The sequence below is a fragment of the Mycteria americana genome, unplaced genomic scaffold (assembly GCF_035582795.1).
Source record: "Mycteria americana isolate JAX WOST 10 ecotype Jacksonville Zoo and Gardens unplaced genomic scaffold, USCA_MyAme_1.0 Scaffold_42, whole genome shotgun sequence".
NCBI lineage: Eukaryota > Metazoa > Chordata > Aves > Ciconiiformes > Ciconiidae > Mycteria > Mycteria americana.
The window spans coordinates 62,983-84,378 of record NW_027445629.1 but is presented as its reverse complement, the minus strand read 5'-3'; the positions used below and the strand labels follow the sequence as shown (position 1 = coordinate 84,378).

The window sequence follows — 21,396 nt, the reverse complement described above, 5'->3', positions numbered from 1 at the left end:
TTATATCTATTGGAAGGCATACGAAGAGTAATGAAGAGCCTCCTGTTGAGTCACGAGGTTCAGAGTAGACCCCCTTGCTTAGGTGCGGCTGAGTCCAATCTTAGTCTCAGACTTGGACAATGGTTTATGTCTAAGGGATTATATAGGCAAGATTTATCAACTCAGCATGCAATTGAAGTTACCAAGACAGAATCAATGTTACCTGCAAGGTTATGCGCGATATCAGTCGCTTACCAAAGATCTGCCGTTGGTAAAAGGTCTCTCTTCCTTGAGGAGCAACCTTGAGAGCTGTCCCAGCTCAAGGGGAGATCACCGCCATGCAGCCACGCTGCCTAGCAGGGAGAGCTCAAAGAAGGCTCCCTTTGCCTGTCATATTTATAGATAAAGCGGTTGTCTCGCAGTCAAATTACATGCAATAGGAGCGATATGCATGAGGCTCCTTGTACCCACAACTTCTTTGTTCCTTGAGAAATGAGTCTTGGAAAAGCCACCTGCTATTCCTGCGTTAACTGCATGATCGGTGTTCCAAGCTCATATGCATCGATGCTCACTGCGTCGCTCCTTGGTGAGTGGTTGCAGCACTTGTTTTTTTTCCTGGCTTGTGTTGCCCTCTCTCTCTCTCTTACTGTTTTCCTTTTCATTACATTTTTTTTCCTAATTATTAAACTGCTCTAATCTCAACTCACAGGTTTTCTTACTGTTCTAAGTTTTCTTATTTTTCAGGGCACATCCACCTGCTCCAGCATGGGGTCCTCCACAGGCTGCAGGGGGGATATGTGCGCTACCTTGGTCCTCCATGGGCTGTAGGTGGACACTCTGCATCACCATGGTCTTCACCGCAGGCTGCAGGGGAATCTCTGCTCCGGTGCCTGGAGCACCCCTCCTTCTTCACTGACCTTGGTGTCTGCAGAGTTGTTTCTCTCACATATTCTCGTTCCTCTCTCCTGGCTGCTGTTGCGCAGCATTTTTTTCCCCTTCTGAAATATGTTATCCCAGAGGCGCTACCATCGCCACTGATGGGCTCAGCTTTGTCCAATGGCAGGTCCATCTTGGAGCTGGCTGGAACTGGCTCTGTCGGACATGAGAGAAGCCTCTGGCATCTTCTCACAGAAGTCCCCCTTGTGCCCTCCTCCCCCCGCTACCAACACCTTGCCATGCAAACCCAATACATCAGGCAGGACTCTAGGACTCGGGGCCAGGGAAACTTCTCCCCTGGCTCACGGGCAAGAATGTGGAGGCAGGTCCATGCCCAGTAGATGCCAGGGGCACCTCCCAGGAATCTCCAGGTGTCTTTTGGCTTCATCTGGAGACAGCTGAAGAGCCAGGTAGCATACCCAGACTCCTCCAAGGTAGCTAGCCGAGGAGTTTCTTGATGTAGGAGGCAGGTCCGTGCCTGGAGCTCCCCAGTACTCCTCCCAGGCAGCTCTTGAAGTCTTTCAGTCTCCTGTGGAGGGAGCTGAAGTCCAAGGTAGCAGCCACCCACTCCCTCAAGGTAGCTACCCAGTGAGGTTTTGTGTACGTTGGAGGCAGTTCCATGCCCAGGAGCCCCTGTGGGACCACTGTGAGGCATCTCCTGGAGAATTTTGGCCTCCTGTGGAGGGAGGAAAAATCCTGGGTAGCATACCCAGACTCCTCTAAGGAAGCTAGCTGGGAGTTGTCTTTGATGTAGGAGGCAGGTCCATGCCCAGTAGCTCCCCAGGACTCCTCCCAGGCAGCTCCCAACTTCTTTTTGCCTCCTGTGGAGGGAGGAAAATCCTGGGTTACCGCCCCCGACTCCTCCAAGGTAACTAACCAAGTAGTTTGGCATATGCTGGCGGCAGGTCCATACCTGGTAGATGCCTGGAACTCCTCTCGGGAATCTCCGTGTGTCTTTTGGCTTCCTCTGGAGACATCTGAAGACCCAGGTAGCATCCCCACATTCCTCCAAGGTAGCTACCCCAAGAAGTTTTCTTGAGGTCGTGTTACATAAGAAAAAGCTCCAGTGTAAAGATGCCTTCCAAGACCTGTGCAGTAGAACTTGACCAAGAGTGACCTTACCTATGCAAGTGGCTTTGCTGTGAGAAGAAACCAGGCCAAAACAGCTGAAAGCGGCAAAGTTGCAACAAAAGCAGGCAAACTCAGCTAATAAATATGCATTAAGCGCACGCCAAGGCAGATCGATACTGACATACCTTGCTGTACATCGTCAAGACAAATACTGTTGATAGCCACTAAGTGGAAAGAATTAAATAGCCTCTTCTTCCAGCTATGATGTCAAAAGGCAGGGAGCTCTGTTCCCAGGGCAAATACTTGTGGGCACGTTAAAAAAAACAGGTGCTGTATAAAATTGTGTGAGACTTGGGTACAAAGTTGCACGGTGATAATCGGTGATGAGAAAGATTCATGGTAGAAAAGAGAAGGAAAACACCACTTAGGAAAACCTGAGAGTGACAGGATGGTTTAGCAAAAGGGGAGAAGAGGCTGTGTATGTGCAAGGGCTTTCTTTTTCAGCTCACAGGAAAGACAGAAACTTGCGCCTTCAGGGTGACTGTGCTGGTCACATGCCACAGAGCACACTCGGGAGCAGGCAGTTCAGCTGCGAGGAGCCTGGCACGCTTGCCTTGGTCTTCCTCAGCTCTCGGCTCTCTGCTACTTGAATTTTGAACGCAGGACGTGTTGCTTGGGAGGATCCATGGGCAAAAGAGAAGCTGGGGTTCATTTCTTCTAGTAACCTATTGGAACTAGCAACTCCTCCCTAACATTTGGTTTTCCAGTGGTAACAAGCAGATAGTAGAGTGCTTTAGTCATTTGGATGGATCGGACACGAGTGTTGGAGAGCCAAGCCTGGCAGTTCTGGCTTCTCCAAGTGTATATGTGAATGACAGCTTGTTTTGCCAAACTCTTGTAATATTGTGAAGCTTCCTGGGGGAGGGAAGAAGGAGAGCACTAAGCTCCTGGAATCTCAAAATCCCAAACTCTTGCTGGGAGTTTACAAGAGGACCTTGCCAGCTGACCCCCCCCGTGTGTGGTACCAGACCACTGAGTTACCTGTGGTAGGCACGGTCATAAAGAACAAAACCAATCCCACCCATCAGATTAGCAATCCAATGTGTATTGAGGTAGTCCAAACCAGAGAGGTGTGGCAGTATCATCATGCCTGTGGATAGGATTTTCCAACTCCTCTTCCAACTGAAGCCCGGCACATAGCACACAGTGCTCATTCATATGGCTTCCACCAAAGGACAGAGCCCAGGTTGCTTCCCATCCACCACGTTTTTAGGTCAACAGAGTTGATTTGAGAAAGCTACAGCAACACTGAAACATTTTGAACCACATTTAAAACATCCCGACAGGTGCTGGTCCCTTAGGATCCACGTGGCCAAGGTCAGCAGGTCAGGGGTGGCCGTGTCACAGTGGGCAGCAGAGTCAGCACTGGTCGTGTCACCGTGGTGTCAGAGTGGGGTACAAAAGGGGCCGCAGGGCGGTGGGTCCTGCACCCTGGAGGAGTGTCCATAGGACAAAGGCAGGGATGAGCTCCCACATGGCTGTCGCCACCAAGGAGCAACCCGCCAGCATGAGGCGGACCAAGATGGACTTCTGGAACGGGATGGAGCACACCTTCATGATGCCCAGCATCACCAGCAAAGGTACAGGCATCCACAGGCACCGCAGGAGTGTGGTCATGGCCAACAGTTGCAGCGTTGCGTGGGTGAGACTCAGCACTGCAGCCATCTCAGGGGCGTCAGCATGTGGGGCTGAGGACAGCAGTGATACTTTACATCTGCCAATGCGCCACAGCTCAGGGGGTGTTGGAGGGTCGAGAGCTGGCAGTCACAGAGCGTGACCTGATTTTCCTTTGCTTTCCAGAGCGAACAGCCGTCTGGGACGCAGTGGCCGGCTATGTTCAAGAAGAGCTCTTGCTGCGCAAGGTGGGGCGACACCCACATCCTCCTAGTCAACCCAGAGGGGTGGGGAGTCCCCATGGCCCTGGGGCATGGCCTGCAGTTACTCTTGCCCTCCTCAGAAAGCAGGAAGCTCACCCCAAAAGTCCCCAACCCAATGGACAAAGAGGGCTCATGCAAGGGTGGTATCACCTCTGGTAGGTGGTAATGTACCACAGGGCTGATCCTGCTCACTGGAAGCCCCCTGGATGCCCTCAGGCTGCTTCTGCCCTGACTCCAGCACTAATTTTTCGGAGGCGGAAGGAGAGGACTCGGCAGCTCCTCCTTAAAGCTCTTGCCACTGCCCGGGCTCATGCCTCTGACCAGCAGGAGTGGGCAGGACCCAGCCTGAAGCACCATCCCTGGTCAGGGCTACCTCCAGCTCTTCCCTCCAGCCAGTCCTCACCCTTCTGCCCTTCCCTTCTCTTCCACTCGCAGGGGGTCCGGATTCCCACCCTTGGCTCCTTCGATGTTGTCCCCAAATGGATTCAGGTTGGGGACAAGGCCGTGATTATCCAGAGGCCCCTGTTTCGGTTGGCCAGGAACCTTGCAGGTGTCCACAACCTCAGGGACAACAAGGACTACCTGCCTGGTAAGACTGCCCATTAATCCCTGGCCGGATGCATGGTCAAGGTGAAGGGGGCTATCGCGTCCCTTCCCTGGGTCTGAGACGCTTCTCTAAAGCCAACTGCCCCCTCTGCGGAGCAGGTCCGAAAATGGGGCCTTTCTGGGCAATGACTGCAATAAGCAGCCCTTGGGAAACGCCCGCAGAAGGGCCGCTGGGTGAGCGCCTCCATCCCTCTTGTGTGCTTTTCCAGGCAATAAGGAGCTGGAGCCCCTCAAATACGCCAAGGTGGCCGCAGCCGCCTCTGTGTCCCGACGGAAAGTGGAGGCCTGCATCCAAGGCACCATGTCCCTCCTCTCTCACTGCCTGGGGAAGGGGGAGAACGTCGCCCTTGTCCTGAGGGACATAGGCTTGCTTCTCATCGAAGGCATGAGAGTACAAATGAAATTTTTTTACAACTTCCTGGAGAGGATGTCTGGGAAGGAGAACTTGGAAAAAGCTGCTTTTGAGGTGAGTGTTTTGGCTTCTCCACGGCTCAGGCAGTCCCACAGCAGTGCTCCAGCACTGCTTGCATGTGGCCCGCCAGGACATAACCAGCCACCCAGGCCAGGCGAGAGCTACGGTCCTACCGACTCTCACTGCCTCGGGCTCCCCCAATATTGAGTGCCCCAGCCATGCTGAGGACGTCGTGCCATCTTCGTGCTCCTCCATTGCAGGTCCCCCAGCTGCTGGACATGGTGGTGTCCCAGGTGGTACCTGTGGCCTCACTGACATTTTCTGGCCGTGTCATCATCTTTCCTGAGTGAGTACATCTGCGGATGTTGCCTCTAGTTGCTCAGCTGTGGTTTGGTAGCATTTGCTCCATGTGACCACAGGTGTCCTGCCATGGGGGCACCAGGCAGTGACATGTCCCCAGCCCATAGTCATTCCTGTGAGGCAGATCCGATGGGAAAGATGGAGGACTTTTAGGCAACACTTTCTTCCCATCATGGCCTGGACTTCTTTGCAGGGTGACTCCCTTTCCCAGGACGGTCCTCGGGGATGGGGTGTAGTCAACTTGGGGAAAAAAAAAGGAGTTTTTGTGCAGTGCCAAAATCTGCTTGTGAGCAGGTGATCGTGGCAAGCGGCAAGGGCTGGTGGTGCTGTGGATCATGCTGGTGTCATCTCTTTGTCTGCAGGTTTGAACTGGAGTTTGTGCCCAAACCACCACCCAGGGCCCCTGTCAAGCACTTGAGAAAAGTCCCTGGTGAGGACAAGCGGAAGGAAGAAGAGGTTTTGCCAGCTCTCAGGCAGGGCAAAAAAGGTAAAGCTGCTCCTGGCGCCTTTGCATAGCATAGCCAACCAACTTCTGGGATATAGTGGGGAAAATCCTCCGGTGAGGATTGTCAAAGGACTCCGATTTGCGCCAAAGCTTCATGACAGCTCAGCACAGCCTTTTCTGCTCATGACTCATTGGCTTCCACAAAACGAACCCCCAGGGAGGGATGTGCCCAAGGGAACAGTGGGAAGATGGCAAGCCAAGGCCCCCGGGAAATGACCCCTCTGCAAGGGTCCCTGTCCCGTCACCGGCACCACCCAGCTCCTCTTTCCCAAATCTGGTGCCGATAACACAGTCACAAAACCACGTTGACTGTGGAAATGAGGAGCTGGGCAAGAGCTGGTGTCAGGGTGGCTGCGAGGGGAGCAGAATGGCCCTCTCGGATGTTTTGGGAAGAGGCCTGAGCACCACTATGCGTCACCAGCGCCGGCGATGTCCCAGCGATGCTCTTCTGACAAGGTCTCTCCTTCCCGGTTCCAGTGGGATTTGCTGAACTGCCCTTGCCTGCCCGTTCAAGCTCGACTCCTAATGAAGCCCCACAGCTCCGGGAAATGAAGGAGATGGAGAAGAGGAAGAAGTCTCGGGTCAGGTGAGTCTGGAGATTCAGGGCTGGCGTCTGCACAGGCTTGTTTTCTGACCCAGCAAGAGCCCATTCCCCAGCCCCAAACACTCGCCGTTCATCACTGCCCAGCAGTGGTGAAGGCAGCACCCAGAGGGGCAGGATGAGGCTGCCGGGAGCCCTGCATTGCACAGGCCTGGCTCCTCTCCTCCCCAGCGTGGCCTCCTAAGCTGTGCATGGGGACAGCCGTGTGTCAGCCGAGGGTCCTAGCTCAGGGGGTTTCCTCTCCTGAGCTGAGGGCAGCCATGGGCTGAGCTGCCAGCAGCTGTGCAGACAGGCACATGGCTCATAGGGACAGGATGAGGCCCCAAACCCATCGTGTCCTCAGGCAGACCCCTCCCGTTGTGTCCTTTCAGGTGGCTGCCACTGATCCCAGGGGACTCCTCTGGAATAAAACAGCCTGTGACCAGCCAACCCAAGGGCAAATCCAAGCTCGAAGGCCAAGCGTCAAAGCAGAGTCGAGCGCAGGCAGCAAAACCTGGGAGGTGCAGAGGAGGAGGACAAGGAGAAAAGAAAGTTCCCGTTGGAAGCAAATTGCTGTCAATGAGCTCTGAGGCTGGGCTGCCTGAGGAGCCCACCTACAAGGTCTTCATTCCACAGCCACCAAGACCTGAGGCAGCACCATTACTAAAATCAAGGCCTGAGATGTTCTGGTCAGTGGTGAAAGAACCGCAGAAGACCGTATTAGCGGGATACAGCTTTGAGCCCTCCCTTTTGGTGCCACCAATGTACGAGGAGTCCAGGTCTACGCAATGCCACCCACTGAAGACCAGATCGGTGGTCTCCAGGATGGAGTGGCCTTGGCTGGAGTGATCAGGGCTTGGGGTGCCCGGAGCAGAGGGAGCACCACTGCGGTGGCAAAACAGGTACGTGATTCAGATCTGTGTCGTTCTTGGGTGCTACTTCCTTGTAGAAATGCCGAGTTAGAGAGACAGTGGGGACTCTTCAAAGAGCCCTTAGTTCTGATTGATGTTCCCACCTTGGGCTCTTCCATCACCAGGGGCGAGGTACTTCTTTTCCAATGTTGCCCTCTCTTCTGTAGCCTCAGAAAACACACAAGGCCGTGCTATTTGGCCGTGTTTGGAAGGCCTAAGTAACCGCAAGGCTGCTCTGGGCTGGAGAGGGGACTGTTTCTTCCCAGCTTGTTGCTCCTTTAGATCCCCAGTGGGAAGAGAAAGGCTTTTTGGGTGGGTCTGGCCCGGTGCTTTGGGAGCAAAGTGCTGCTGCTGGAGAGGCTGCACGGAAAGGGTACATAGAGGGAGAGAAACAGGTGCCCTCCCCTCACTGTCCTGACCTGAAGCCATCCAAGGGGTCTGGGTGTGGGCAAAGAGCTCCCCAAAGCTGCAGTATTGTTTTAGAAGGGTCTCTCTTCTTTTGCAGAAACCCACCCATCTTCGGGACCCAAGGAGCTCGGGAAAGAGATGAATAAAAACACAAAGGAGACGTTGCAAAAGACCATGGACTGTTTTAACTGTTTGCGGTCCTTTTTAACGGTCCTTCACCGGAAAAGGGGAGAGGGCTTTGACAGTTGGCCATGGCTCTGAGATCAGCCCAACATGGTGCTGGAAGCAGGGCCATCACAGAGACCTTCCCTCAGGACCTTTTCCATCCGAGGGACCTTTTGCATGGCCGCTATGGACAGGAACCCGCTTTCTGGGGCAGGAGAGGGCAACCAGGCACTCGGAGCAATGTGGGGAACAACTGAACATCCCTGGAGGGGAAAGGAGAGGATGCGAGTGCAGCTGGGGAGGCATGGAGGGCACCTATGTGCAGGGGCAGTGGAGGCCAGCTGAGCTTTCACCCAGGAGCGTAAGGGACCAGGGAAGGAGAGAGAGCAAGGCTGAGCCCAGCTCTGCTGGGCTGGACTTTCTACTTCCACTTGGGGTAGAGCCAGGGCTCTTTACTGTGCTCTTTCTCTCCCAGTTTATCCAATTTATAGCCAATTTAGATCTCTTACTTAGGAAATCCTCCGAGCAGGTCTGCCTTTTGGCCATCCTGTGGGCCACCCACACTTGACAGAGAAGGTCCATCTCCAGTCCCAGCCCTATGGCACTCATGTAGCCTGCTGTTACCTGGCACTTTCCTCCTTGCCCAAACCCACCCTATTCAACCCAGGAACCCAACCCTCCTAACAGGAAGCTTCTGCTTAGGACAATCTGCTGGTCAGCTTAGTCAGCAGGGCTAGTTGAAAGCCTACGCAGCAGCACATGCCTCCTGCCTGACCAGTTTTCTTTCTATCCCAGAGGAGCTCGACTCGATGGTGATAACGCCATTTCTAGCTTTCCTTGGGAGACAAGGGGGACCAAAGCTCTTGTATCACAGCTTGGCTTGGTCTGAGAAGGCAGGGCAAAAGCTGTGTGGTGGTCACAGACAAGGCTGTCCTGGGCTGTGAGCTGTGCAAATGCCAGCAGGAAGCTCTGGGAACTCTTTGCACATGTGCCAAAGCATTCCTGCTGCTACCCCAAGGCCTGCCAGCATGAGCCACGGACGCTGGAGACGGGTGTTTCAGCCAGCAGGCCAGGGGAAGGTAGAGTTGCCTCCTCTCCAACGGGAGGCTGCCCAGCTTTGGAGCAGGCGTGCTCTGGTGGGGTCAGACCAGGTGCCTTTGCTGTCTCCTGGCCTTCATGTGCTTCTCATGCTCATGGACAGCCCCATCTCTGTTGACAGTCTTTCTGAAATGGGGATTTGGAGCAGTGGAAGTTGTTTCTCCCTCCTGCTGGGAGCACACACCAAGGCTTTATTGCGAGAGAAGCAAGTGGGGAGTGCTCCTGGCTGGATGCAGCTCCCTTGGCAGATGCTTGTGCCCCTCTCTCGGCCCCCAGGTCTGATAGGAGCCTTTCCCCCCACCCAAGCTGTGCTGCCGGCTCTTGGGAAATGGGGGTACCGAGGGTGGATGGTTTTACCACAGCCGGGGAGTTCCCGCCAACCCGTCAGGGAGGTTATCATGCAGTTACAGGTTTTCAAACAAGCCAGCAAAGAAGTATCTTTCCAAAGATACTGTCCCAAGGGAAGTGCAGGGTTTAGCTCTGATTGCTCTCTGTGTGGATTGTGTCTGGCCTCAGGCAGGCGCACAGTCGCTTTCAGACAAGGCATGGGAGTATTCCAGGGTGAAGTGAGCAGTCAGGATCCAAAGTCTGTTTTGGTTAAGGCAATCAGAAGAAAGATGTCCAAAGAAGAGCAACGAAGCTGGTGAAGGGTGTAGAGCACAAGTCTTCTGAGGAGCGGCTGAGGGAACTGGGGTTGTTTAGCCTGGAGAAAGGGAGGCTGAGGGGAGACCTTATTGCTCTCTACATCTACCTGAAAGGAGGTTGTAGAGAGGGGGGGGTCGGTCTCTTCTCCCAGGTAAGTAGTGATAGGACGAGAGGAAGTGGCCTCAAGTTGCACCGGGGAGGTTTAGACTGGATGTTAGGAAATTTTCCTTCACTGAAAGGGTTATCAAGCATTGGAACAGGCTGCCCAGAGAAGTGGTTGAGTTACCGTCCCTGGAGGTATTTAAAAGACGTTTGGATGAGGTGCGTAGGGACATGGTGTAGTGGTGGACTTGTAGTGTTAGGTTTACGGTTGGACTTGATGATCTTAAAGGTCTTTTCCAACCGATACAATTCTGTGATGCTGTGATTTGGGGGCAAGGGCCACCCTGCTGCCGCCCTCAAAATTCAATCCCTGACCTTGAGCTAAGGTTGTTCTGAGGACACCGTCACGAGTGAGCAGTGAGTGTCTGCAAAGCCCAAGGTCGCTTTGTAGGGGCGGATCTTTCTGCACAGGTTTGCAAGAGATCTGAGGGTGCCAGGCTGGGAATTGGAACATCTTGTGCAAGCGCCAACATGGAGAGATCTACCCAGAGCCAGGAGCTCAGTGCTGGGGTGAGGTGTGTCTCACCAGGGAGCCTGTAGTGTCACCCTGTCCAGCTGAGCTTGTCAAATCAGGTCCTTCTGCTGAGGGAAATCATGAAGTCATGGACTAAATCAAGTCAGAGGGCACATGGATTGCTCTCCAGCCCAATCCTGTGCTCAGAACAGGTCCCATCAGGCTGCTCGAGGACATGCCCAATTGAGGTATGAACACCACCAAAGTCTTGCCCCTCTGGCTGCAAGATCTGCGCCCACTTTGGGTGAAAAAGCCCTCCTTTCTAAGGCCCAAATCCCTCATTTTTTGACTCATGTTTAGGGCACAAAGCCTCGTTTCTTAGAGTCCATTTTTCAGGGAACATAGCCTAATGTTTAGGATCCCGTCTGCAAATTTTAGGGACCAAAGCCTCATTTTTCGGCTCCAAACCTTCATTTTAGGTGAAAAGCCTTCAGTCGGGCCTGACGCCTGATTTTCAGGGTCAACGCCTCAGTTTTAGTTTGCAAGGTCTCATTTTTAGAGCCCAAACCTCACTTTAAGACACAAAAGCTCCTTTCAGAGTCTAAAGCCTCATTTTAGTTTCCAAACCCTCAGTTACAGGGCTCAAAGCTTCATTTTTAGGGTCCAGTTTCTCATTCACAGGATCCAAACCCCTCTTCTACGGCTCAGAGTCTTAATTTTAGGGCTCATAATCTTAGTTTTAAGGTCCAAAGCTTCATATTCAGGGTCTAATCTCTCATTTTTAGGGCCAAACTCACTTCTTGACGGTCCAAAGCTACATTTATAGAGTCTGAATTACATTTTAGGGTCCTGAGTGTCATTTTTTGTTTCCAAAGTCTTATTTTTAGAGTCCTAAGCATCAATTGTATGGCACAAAGCCCTAGGGTTGTCAAGCATTGGAGCAGGCTGCCCAGGGAAGTGCTGGAGTCACCATCCCTGGAGGGATTTAAGAGACATGTAGAGAAACCTAAATGATTCTACGATTGTATGATTCTAAAATTGCCCCCAAGCAGCTTTGGAGCAAGCTGCACAAAGGGCACCAGCAGCCCAGCCCAGCCCTCCTCCCAGAGCCACCTCTGGCCAGCAAGAGCTCAGAGAGAGCTTCTAGAGACACGGACAGCTCTGCCAACTGGCCTGCCTGCCCACAGGTCTCTCAAGGAAGAGCTTTAATCCCTGTTCAGCTGTTGGGATCGCCTTGGGAAAACAATACTCCTTTGGTGCCAAGAGGCAGAAGAGCCAAAGCCAGAATTCAAAGCACGTGTTGGACTTGCATATGTAATTCATGGGGTAGTTTTTCTCTGTAGGCGTGGAGTCACTTGGTGGAAACTGGTAACTGATGGGACTGGTAAGAGCGCAAGTGTTGTGCAGCCAGGGAGCCCCTGGCACTCGGGGAAGCCCAGCAGCTGCCGCCTGCGGCAGGAGCCCAGGCTGTGTCAGCTGCGTGGTTGTCTGGCGCAAGGGGACACGTCCCCCTGCGGCCCCGTGTCACAAAGGGGCAGTGATGCGGCACCCGCCCGGCGCTTGTGAGCTCAGCTGGCCAGGGCTTGGGATCCTGAAGAGCGAGCCAGCGAAAGCTAGTTGGGCTGAGCTGGCCTTCGGGATAACTCAGCTCCTTCCTTTGCTACTTGCGTGCCTACTTTTTTCCAGCCATTGCTGCTTTACTGCCCACTTCTCCTCAACTTCCATCCTCTTTCAAAGGTAACTGTGATTTGACTTTCAGGACAGCTCATAGAGGAGGTAGATACGGGATAAAGTATAGGCTGGTCTGTAGCTTCCGAGCTCCAGGCTGAGCTATTACACCTTTAGAGGCTGGCCAAATATGGGCTATGGGTAGAGTTCCTATTTGTTTAATTCTTATTTCTTTGCCATGTGCTAGGATGGGTAAGTAGAGGGGTGGCAGTGTTGTCTGAGGCGTTGGGCCCAGTCTAGAATGACAAGAAGCCCACCCTGACTGATGAGGTAGGAAGGGAGACAGAAAAGGAGCACGGCAAAGGCAGCCTTTAAAGCAGCGGCCGAAAGCCGGTCACTCCTGCGTACAAGATGGGCCAGCGTGTGCTGGAGAGCCAGAGGGCTCTGCTGCTAACGCTAGCCACAGGTAAGCAGCAGGTCCTCTTCAGAGAAGGTGACCAGCAATGCAGTGTTTCAAAAGGGCCTTGGTAATTGCTGTCAGTTGACAGCAGACAGAGTCCTGTGACAGGGACACTAGGGCCATCAGCCTGCAGCTCTGCAGCAGTTACAGCTGCCACTGAAACACTTTGGATGGCGGATGCTGCTCTGTGAGTTGCCTTTGGGGTCTTTTTTAATCATTTTGTTGAGCTACAATTCTTTCTTTGCAATCAGGTGACGGGATTGGCGCTGATCTCTTTCTGGAGCGTGTCCTGACATCCTTTGTCAAGCAAAGCTTTCCCCTCTGTTCCGGAGAGGAGCCATGGCTGCAATGGGGAACGACTCCTGTGAGTAACGGCTTCAGCAGCAGGCCTGGACTTTGTGACTCCCCAAAGGCAACGGAGGTGGCTGGTGCTCCACCCCTGAATGTTGATGTGCTCACAACCTAGCATCAATTCTGGGGCGTTTCCTGGTAGCGGCCACGCTGACCCAGGTGTTCTCAATTAGACACAGGAAAACACATTTTGTCACTCCTCTGACACTATGTACAAGACTTGGAAAGGTGACATTGCTCGTAGCAAGATCTGACATCAGGAGGGTTACCTTCTGTGCTAGCTACTTGCTTGTTTTTGTCAAGTTACAATGAGGAAAAGGGAAGACTTGACTTGATAATCCCATTCAAGACTCTAGAGGGAAAGGAAGGTAGCCCGAGGCACAGAAATCAGAGTGTGGGTTTGCTGGACTTTTGGCAAAGTAAGCAGGGGAACAGACTCTTTTCCAAAACTGTTTCTCGACCAGTAAATGTCAATGGCAGTGTCAGGCTTCCCCCAATGTTTCTGTGTTGGAGGTTGGAGCTGGTTGTCCAGGGTGCTCCTGGACAGAGCTCAACTTTTAAATATGCTTTCATGCAACAATATCGTCTCACCTCTTTTCAAATGTCATTTCCCTGCAGTCATTGTCGAGGGCATGGCTCCGCCACAAAGGATCCTCTTTCCCCCGGAGAAGATTTGCATGGACTGGCAGCAAAGACAGAGAGCGGGAGCGGGACTCTACAACCTGGGCAATACGTGCTTCCTCAACTCCGTCCTGCAGTGCCTGACGTACACCCCCCCTCTGGCCAACTACCTGCTCTCGCGTGAGCACAGCCAGTCGTGTGAGTACTTTTGGGAACATCTCCTTGTAAATCTGTTGGGCACTTCCCAAGGGTTCCCAGCATCTGGAATTTGATTTAGGAGAAAAGTGGCCCTTCTTTGTCAACCCCCCGAGCGGGTGTTCTTTGAACACTCAAGCCTAGAAGCCGCTTGTCGAATCTAGGGCTGTTCATCTTCAGAAAGGCACCTCTTTCTAGCCCCGGGTCTCGGTCCCTGTTGCTGCAAATTAAACTCTCTTTGCTTATTGCACAGACAAATTTGTCAGTTTAGCATCCCTGCGAAGAAAGTTTTCTAGGCACTAACATGTCCTGGGCTTGTTGGGAAATTGGCACCTTGGGAGAAGTGGAGTAGAGACTGTTCTTATACCTTCAAGATCTCCATTAGCTTTCCCAGTGCTATGGAGATTTTGCTAAGCTGAGGAGCTTGCTTCCTTCCCTCCCTCCCTCCCTGTTCAGGTCGTCAGCAAGGCTTCTGCATGATGTGCATAATGGAAGCGCACGTTAACAAGGTCCTGCGTGCCTCAGTGAGGGTCATCCAGCCTAGCGCTGTCATCACTGTCCTCACACGTAAGTCATTTCAGGTGCTTTGACAGGTTTGCTTCCCTTCTTGTAGGAGAGAACCACTAACTTCTTCTCTCTTAGGCATAGGAGAACATTTCCGGCTTGGCATGCAGGAAGACGCCCACGAGTTCCTGCGCTATACTGTCGATGCCATGCAGAGAGCTTGTCTGAGCGGAAGCAGCGAGTAAGCGCAAGCAAATGACCTTTTCAATGTTCCCGAGCCCTTTGGACTCCTTGATGTACTGCCATCAAGGCAAACCTACGCCCAGGGCTTTCAGACAAAGCAAAACTCTTGGAGGAGATAACTCTCTGCCTCACCATTTCTTTCCAGCTTGGACATCTCTTCTCAAGCAACTACCATCGTCCATCAAATCTTTGGGGGCTTTCTGAGATCCAGAGGTACTTTTCCACAACTACTGCTCTCCTTGGAATTGTCTGTGCCCTTCCGTCTGCCCGTGACAAACAGCTGATCGGGTGCCTGGCGTAGGAGGCATGAAGGACGGAAAGCGGCACAGTCAGTCGACTTCCCTTATCGCTGAGCATTTTCATTTGCCTTCCAGTCACATGCTTGAGCTGCAAAGCCGTTTCCGATTCCTACGAGGCCTTCCTGGATGTCCCTTTGCATATAAAAGTAAGAGGGTTTATAATTGCGCGTCAAGACATCCCAAGGCCCCTGTAGCTTTCCAGAATCCATGCGGCTGACTTAAAAACGTAGACTGGGAACACAAGAGAGCTTGGTGGTGGGTGGGAAGTGGAGTGGGCTGTGTCCTTCTGGGGAGGCCATGGCAGTGGTCTCCCTGCAGGTGCTGCCTTTAAGCTGGAAAAGTACGAATTATCCTCTCTGCACCCTTGACCTACTCTCATCCTGCTTCCTTTTGCCCTCCCTCAACACCGGTCTGGCTTCCAGGCTGATGGGCTGTGGTGTTTTCATTGTTGATGCCCTGCACCCCTTGGGTAGCTGAACTGGGTGGTGCCACAGAGAGGTAGCTCTTGATAGCCCCGGGAATCCCTGGGAAGGGAGGGAAATGTTCAGCATCATACCCTCTTTCTGCCTCCTTCTGGACACTGCTTGCGGGTTCACAGTGGGTCTCCTCAGCCTCAGCTACCTGGGTCTTCCTGTCAACTCCTAGGAAGTGTTTGGGAGAGGGCGTTTCCCCAGCTCAGTGCTCTCCTTTCTCACTCCTCCAGGCAGCCTCATCTGTCACCGCAGCTCTGCAGGACTTTGTGAAACCCGAGCGGCTGGATGGCGAAAACTGCTTTAAATGTAGCAAGTAAGACGATTACTAACGACATATTAATACTAGATCCTGCGTGAAGGTGCTGCCTGTCAGGGAGCATAAGTCATCTTTTCACGTAGGTTTAATGCAGGCTAATGAGAGGCGGCTTTTTTTTAAGATGGCCTTATGGTACTGAATAGGCTTAAAATAGCGTAAGGATGTGGGAGACAGGAAAGGTTGTCTGGCCTTCTTGGGGGAAGATAGGGGGCATTTCAGCACTGGGCTCTGTGCTTGGTTTCCAGGTGTGACAAGATGGTTGCCGCCTCCAAGAGGTTCACAGTCCATCGCGCACCCAAGGTTCTCACGGTGTGCCTCAAAAGGTTTGAAGATTTCACCGGCAGGAAGATCGGCAAGGTGTGTATGCAATTGGAGTGCAACTTTCTCTTGCTGGAGCGGGAGATTTCCCAAAGCAGTACGCTCTTTCACAAGTTGTTCGTGTTGGGTTTTTGGTGTTCCCTTCCGGGGAGAGGAGAGTTCCCGTGGGAAGACAAGCACGTACTCTGCTCCGACAGAGCTGCTTTGGCCGAGAAGAGTTTCCTGCCACCCAAACCATGACGTGTTGAAGGCTATTTCAGGCAATATTTCAGGATCATTTCTGAGCCCTCTTGGTCTCTCCCTAGCTTGTGGAGTACCCCGAGTACTTGGATCTTCGGCCATACATGTCTCAGACAGCTGGAGAACCACTCCTCTACACCTTATATGCCGTCCTGGTCCATAGCGGTGGCAGCTGTCATGCGGGACACTATTTCTGCTACACAAAGGTAAAGAGCAGCTTCCTTCCTAGCAGGGGAAAAATGTGTGCTGGGCAAGACAAACATTCACCGCAGTGTTACACAGGCCAAGGTTTATGGGGAGAAGGTCTCCTTAGGGGCTGCATTGCATTTGTTTTGGCCTGCTCTTGGTTCTGTAGTTCTCTGCCTGTGTTTTTGTGGAGAACCATCTCCAGATATCGATGGCTTTCTTTGCAGGCCAGCAACGGACTGTGGTACGAGATGAACGACGCGTCTGTGGATGGTCGTGGCATCGACACAGTTCTCAGGCAGCAAGCCTATCTGCTGTTTTATGTCAGGTAATAACAAGTCTTACAATGTGTTGAGAATACGTTTGCTTTTCCGGGCTTTGCTATTTTCCTTCTCAACCTCCTGAGTGTTTCTCTTTCTGTCATAGGAGACAATGACTACCTGCATCATTCAGTGCTGTCAAATGTGAACTACCCCCCGTCAGTCCTTATCTTCCCTTGCTGGGCTTTAGGCTGCTGCCCTGCTGTCAACTGCTACTTGTCTGCTATCTGAAGCTGGCTAATGTAGAGAAGAGTACTTGAAGGGGGCCTGCAGTAGGGAAGATGGGGAGGGACTCTTTATCAGGGAGTGCAGCGATAGGACGAGGGGTACCGGTTTTAAACTGAGAGAGGGAAGATTTCGATTCGCTATTAGGAAGAAATTCTTTACTGTGAGGGTGGTGAGACACCGGAAGAGGTTGCCCAGAGAAATTGTGGATGCCCCCTCCCTGGAAGTGTTCAAGACCAGGGTGGTGGATGGGGCTTTGAGCAACCTGCTCTAGCGGAAGGTATCCCTGCCCACGGCAGGGGAGTTGGAACTAGATGATCTTTAAGGTCTCTTCCAAGCCAAACCCTTCTGTGATTCTATGAGTCTATGAAATGGAGGCCATAGGGGGTATAAAGATGAGGACTTGCTCTGGCAGGGGCAGACCTGGTGGGAAGACCCCAATCGAATTTGCCATTTCTAGTCCTGTTTATGTCTTCTCTCTGTCGTAGAAACCGCTCCAAGAAAATGCCTGGACCCCAGAGGAGGCTGCAAGAACAGCCCTAACCAGAGATCCCTTTGTTTTTCTCCAGGCGCTCTGATTTGAAAATTGGAGAGAGGGTTTCTTCCTCACTGGCACCATCATATCTCCCTTCCTTCCTCAGTCGGTGGCGGGCTGACAGCAAGCAGGCAGGTTCTGTGGGACCACAGGCTCTGCCTCACAGGACTAAGGTAACTCTGGGGAGGTGGGTCAGGGCACCAGATGGACAGTGGATTTCTTGCTGGCATCTTGGCCTTGCTCTCTTTTCCCTCCCACGCTGCATCTTTCTTCACAGCCGCAGCGCTGCTCCCTCTCAAAGCATCCCACCTAGATCCATCCCATTTGTCCGCCTGTGGCCCTTCTGCCTTTGCAGCCCTCCAGGAGAGCCTTTGGGAGGCCCTGAGCTGTCCCCTCACACAGCTTCTGGGGTTTCACCACTGGTCTGGTCCTTTCAGGAGGAAAGGGCAGGCCCTTTTCACCGCTCTCTTTGCAGGACGTGGCGGTGGGCATGGAAGACTCTCCAGAGGACAGCAACTCCTCTGCAACTGCCAGCACAAGCCAGCTAAGCTGGGCAGGTACACGGGAGGGATCTGCAGGCCGGCCATGGCCCATCTGGCCAGGCGGGCTCAGCATCACCTCCTACGTGGGCTTCTGCCTGCATCGCTTCTTCTGCGGCTGCGTAAGGCTGGTGTCTAGAAGGAAAGCTGCGTGCCCGGTCTGCTCTCAACCATTTGACCGTGTGCTGCACAGCGTGCGAGACGACCACAACAAAGAGGAGCACAGGTTCAGCCCTTCTTCCCGCTGCCAGAGGAACGGTGCCGGGGAGAGGGCCCGCAGCAGATCCCCGCAGTGGGGAAAAGATCTCCGCAGCTGGTTTGTGGACACCACGGACTATGACGACTCAACATGGAGAAGGAGGAGGAGAACAAGTCCTCCAAGTCGTGGCTGCACTCCCAGGGATAACGCAGCTCCAGGGCCCTCCAAGGGCAGCCCCCAGTTGGCTCCCGCACCCTGTGCTGCTGGGGAGCAAACCCTGCCAACGCAGAGAGAAGAGAGCAGATCCCTGCAGCAGGGCTATGGTCTCCGCATCCGGTTTTTGGAGAGCATGGACGACCGTGACTCAGCAAGGAGGAGGAGGAGGACAACAAGGAAAACAAGTTCTCGATGTGGTGACCAATCCCCAAGGGATCATGCAGCTGCCCGGCCCTCCAACGCCAGCTCCAAGCGGGCTCCCCCCCCCAGGGCTGCTCGGGAGCAAACTCAGCAGAGGCAGAGAGAGCGGAGCAGATCCCCGCGGCGTGGCTGTGATCTCCGCAGCCAGTTTTTGGAGATCACGGACGACCAGGACTCAACAAGGAGGAGGAGGAGGACAACGACAAGGAACGCAAGTTCTCAACGTCGTGCCCGATCCCCAAGGGATGATGCAGCTGCCGGGCCCTCCCATGCCAGCTCCAAGCAGGCTCCCGCCCCCAGGTCTGCTCGGGAGCAAACTCAGCGGAGGCAGAGAGAGCGGAGCAGATCCCCACGGCGCGGCTGTGATCTCCGCAGCCGCTTTGTGGACACCAGATTATGACCCCTCAGCAGGGAGGAGGAGGAGGAGGGTTTCAGCGCTCCAGAGATGCACGTCGGACAAACACTCGGGGTGCTGCGGTTGTGGCGGGGGCAGATTGCGACCCTGGATGAGGGAGGAGCACTGGTCCTCCTTGACTTCTGCAAGGCCAGAGAGGAAGAGGAGGAAGAATCCAAGCCAGAATTAAAAACACTTGTTGGCCTTGCATGTGTAATTTACGGGGTGTTTCCTTCTCTGTGGGTCTTGGAGCAATTGGTAGAAATACCCAGTGTGGGAGGTTTCTGTCTTGGGATTGGGAAAGCAGTGTGCTTGCATGGGCCCACCTTGCAATCTCCTCTTTTTACATATGGAGTTCAAGTCACTCCAACGGAAATGGGCTGGATGAGCCAACTGTGAGCCAGACTGAAACGGGCTGAACGGCCAGGCCCTGCACGTGCTGCTCAGCGGCACCAAGTCTAGTTGGAGGCCAGTAACTAGCAGTGTCGCCCAGGGTTCAGTACTGGGCCCGCTGCTGTTGAACATCTTCCTTAGCTAATGGTCTGGATGATGGGGCAGAGTGCACCCTCAGCAAGCTGGCAGATGACAGCAGACTGGGAGGAGTGGCGCTTGGGCCAGGGGGTCGTGCTGCCGTCCCCAGGGACCTGGGCAGGCTGGAGAGATGGGCTGGCAGGGACCTCATGCAGTTTAGCAAGGGGAAGTGCCAAGGGTGCTGTGCGGCTGACGAGCAGCAGCACAGGCTGCCCAGGGAGCTCAAGGAGTCTCCACCCTTGGAGATGTGCCACAGCCCTCTGGACATGGTCATGGACAAGCGGCTGCAGGTGGCCCTGCTTGAGCAGGGGGGTGGGAGCACCTAGGCGACTTCACCCTCCAGGTGACCTCCAGGCCAGCCTCAAGTAGCCGGTGATTCTGTGAAATGGATGCCCAGAAGAGGATCCAGCCACCAACGCTGTCACCCTCAGGCAGCCATCGACAGCTGCCCCAGGAAGCTGCAGCCTGTGGAGAGCCCAGGCTGGAGCAGGCTCCTGGCAGGAGCTGTGGCTGCTGGAGAGGAGTCCAGGCAGCAGCAGGTTCTGTGGCCGGAGCTGTGGCCCGTGGGGCCCAAGCGGGAGCAGGGGAACGGTGCGAGGAGGAAGGGGCGGCAGAGGTGAGGTGCTGTGGGCCGCCCGCAGCCCCATTCCCCATCCCCCTGCACCGCTCCGCGGGGAAAGGGGGCCGAGGAGTGGGGAAGGGAGGAGTGAGGCTGAGTCTGGGAAGAGCAGGGCTGGGGGAAGCTGTTTCCGTTTGGTTTTGTTGCTGCTCTCCTGCTGCTTTTGGAATTGGCAACAAATTACATCAACCTTGCCCCGGTCAGGCCCCCCTCGCCTGGGAGGGGGCGCAGGGCGGCTCTGTGAGGGGAGGCCCGGACTGCACTTGCCCGCCCGGCAACAGCTGCGCCATTGGCCACGGCTGAGCCAATCAGCGGAGCTGGTGGGGGCTGTCAGTCACAGCCGGCCTGGGGCGGGGCCGGAGGGGCCGGAGGCGGAGCGGCCTGAGGAGAAATGGGTGAGAGAGGGGCTGGGGGCAGCCGGGGGGGCCCCACTCAGCGGCCTAAACCAGTTACCACCAGTGTAGCACTGGTTCCGGACACCCCTGGTCAAAGCAGCACAAGCCCATTTCCCTTTGCCCACCCTTCCTGGCTGCTGGGTGCAGCCGAGCCAGAGGCTGGGCAGGGGAGGGCTCATGGCGGCAGAGGAGAGCGCGGCCTGATGGTGGTGAGCGCAGGGTCGCTCTCCCGCCTCGGCTGCCCCTTGGCCTGGTGCTGCTCAACACGCCGCTGCCGCACACAGGCCGGGCAGTTTCCCTGTTGAGCGCTGGGGACAGCTGCCGCACAGGAAGGGGGAAATGGCTCTGCTGCGTCCTGCTGCGGGAGCTGGGCTCAGCCATGGTGTTGAGGGCCAAGAGCGGGTGATGTGCAGACAGCTCAAGGCGGGACTGGCTGTGCATCTGCCTTGCTGCTCTCCAGGTCCTCGGGAGTACGTGGAGGCCTCCGTGACCAGCAGTGGGAAGTATGCGGCTCCAGCGTACGCCACCTGTAGATGTCGCAGGGCAAACGGGGAACTCACGCCTGGACCAAGTGAGTAACAGCCCTCCAGCCGTTCGTTCAGACCAAGCAAGCAGACTTTTTTTAGCCCGGCGTTCGTGGGGTACAAAACAGCCTGCCCGCCTCTGCAGTGCATGTCCTTCCGGCCCAGGGCCGTCAAAGGAGACCTCCTTGCAGGTAAGTGAACTGTTCGAGATACATACCCTTGGTCTTGGAAGTTGTTTCTCCCTCCTGGTGGGAGCACACACCAAGGCTTTATTGCGAGAGAAGCAAGTGGGGAGTGCTCCTGGCTGGATGCAGCTCCCTTGGCAGATGCTTGTGCCCCTCTCTCAGCCCCCAGGTCTGATAGGAGCCTTTCCCCCCACCCAAGCTGTGCTGCCGGCTGTTGGGAAATGGGGTACCAAGGGTGGATGGTTTTACCACAGCCAGGGAGTTCTCGCCAACCCGTCAGGGAGGTTATCATGCAGTTACATGTTTTTCAAAGAGGCCAGCAAAGAAGTTTTCCAAAGATACTGTCCGAAGGAAAGTGCAGGGTTTAGCTCTGATTGCTATCTCTGTGGATTGTGTCTGGCCTCAGGCAG

At 54.4% G+C, this 21,396-nt stretch overlaps 1 protein-coding gene across 1 annotated transcript; it reads left to right on the top strand.

The window, feature by feature from the left end:
* Nucleotides 1–3,508: 3,508 nt before the first annotated feature.
* On the top strand, nucleotides 3,509–7,235 carry LOC142403692 (uncharacterized). The gene is made up of 8 exons (XM_075489906.1): nucleotides 3,509–3,626; nucleotides 3,847–3,908; nucleotides 4,359–4,512; nucleotides 4,739–4,995; nucleotides 5,202–5,287; nucleotides 5,664–5,788; nucleotides 6,284–6,392; nucleotides 6,779–7,235. The coding sequence occupies exons 1-8, from the start codon at nucleotides 3,509–3,511 to the stop codon at nucleotides 7,233–7,235; spliced, it is 1,368 nt and encodes a 455-aa protein (XP_075346021.1).
* The last annotated feature ends 14,161 nt before the right edge of the window (nucleotides 7,236–21,396 follow it).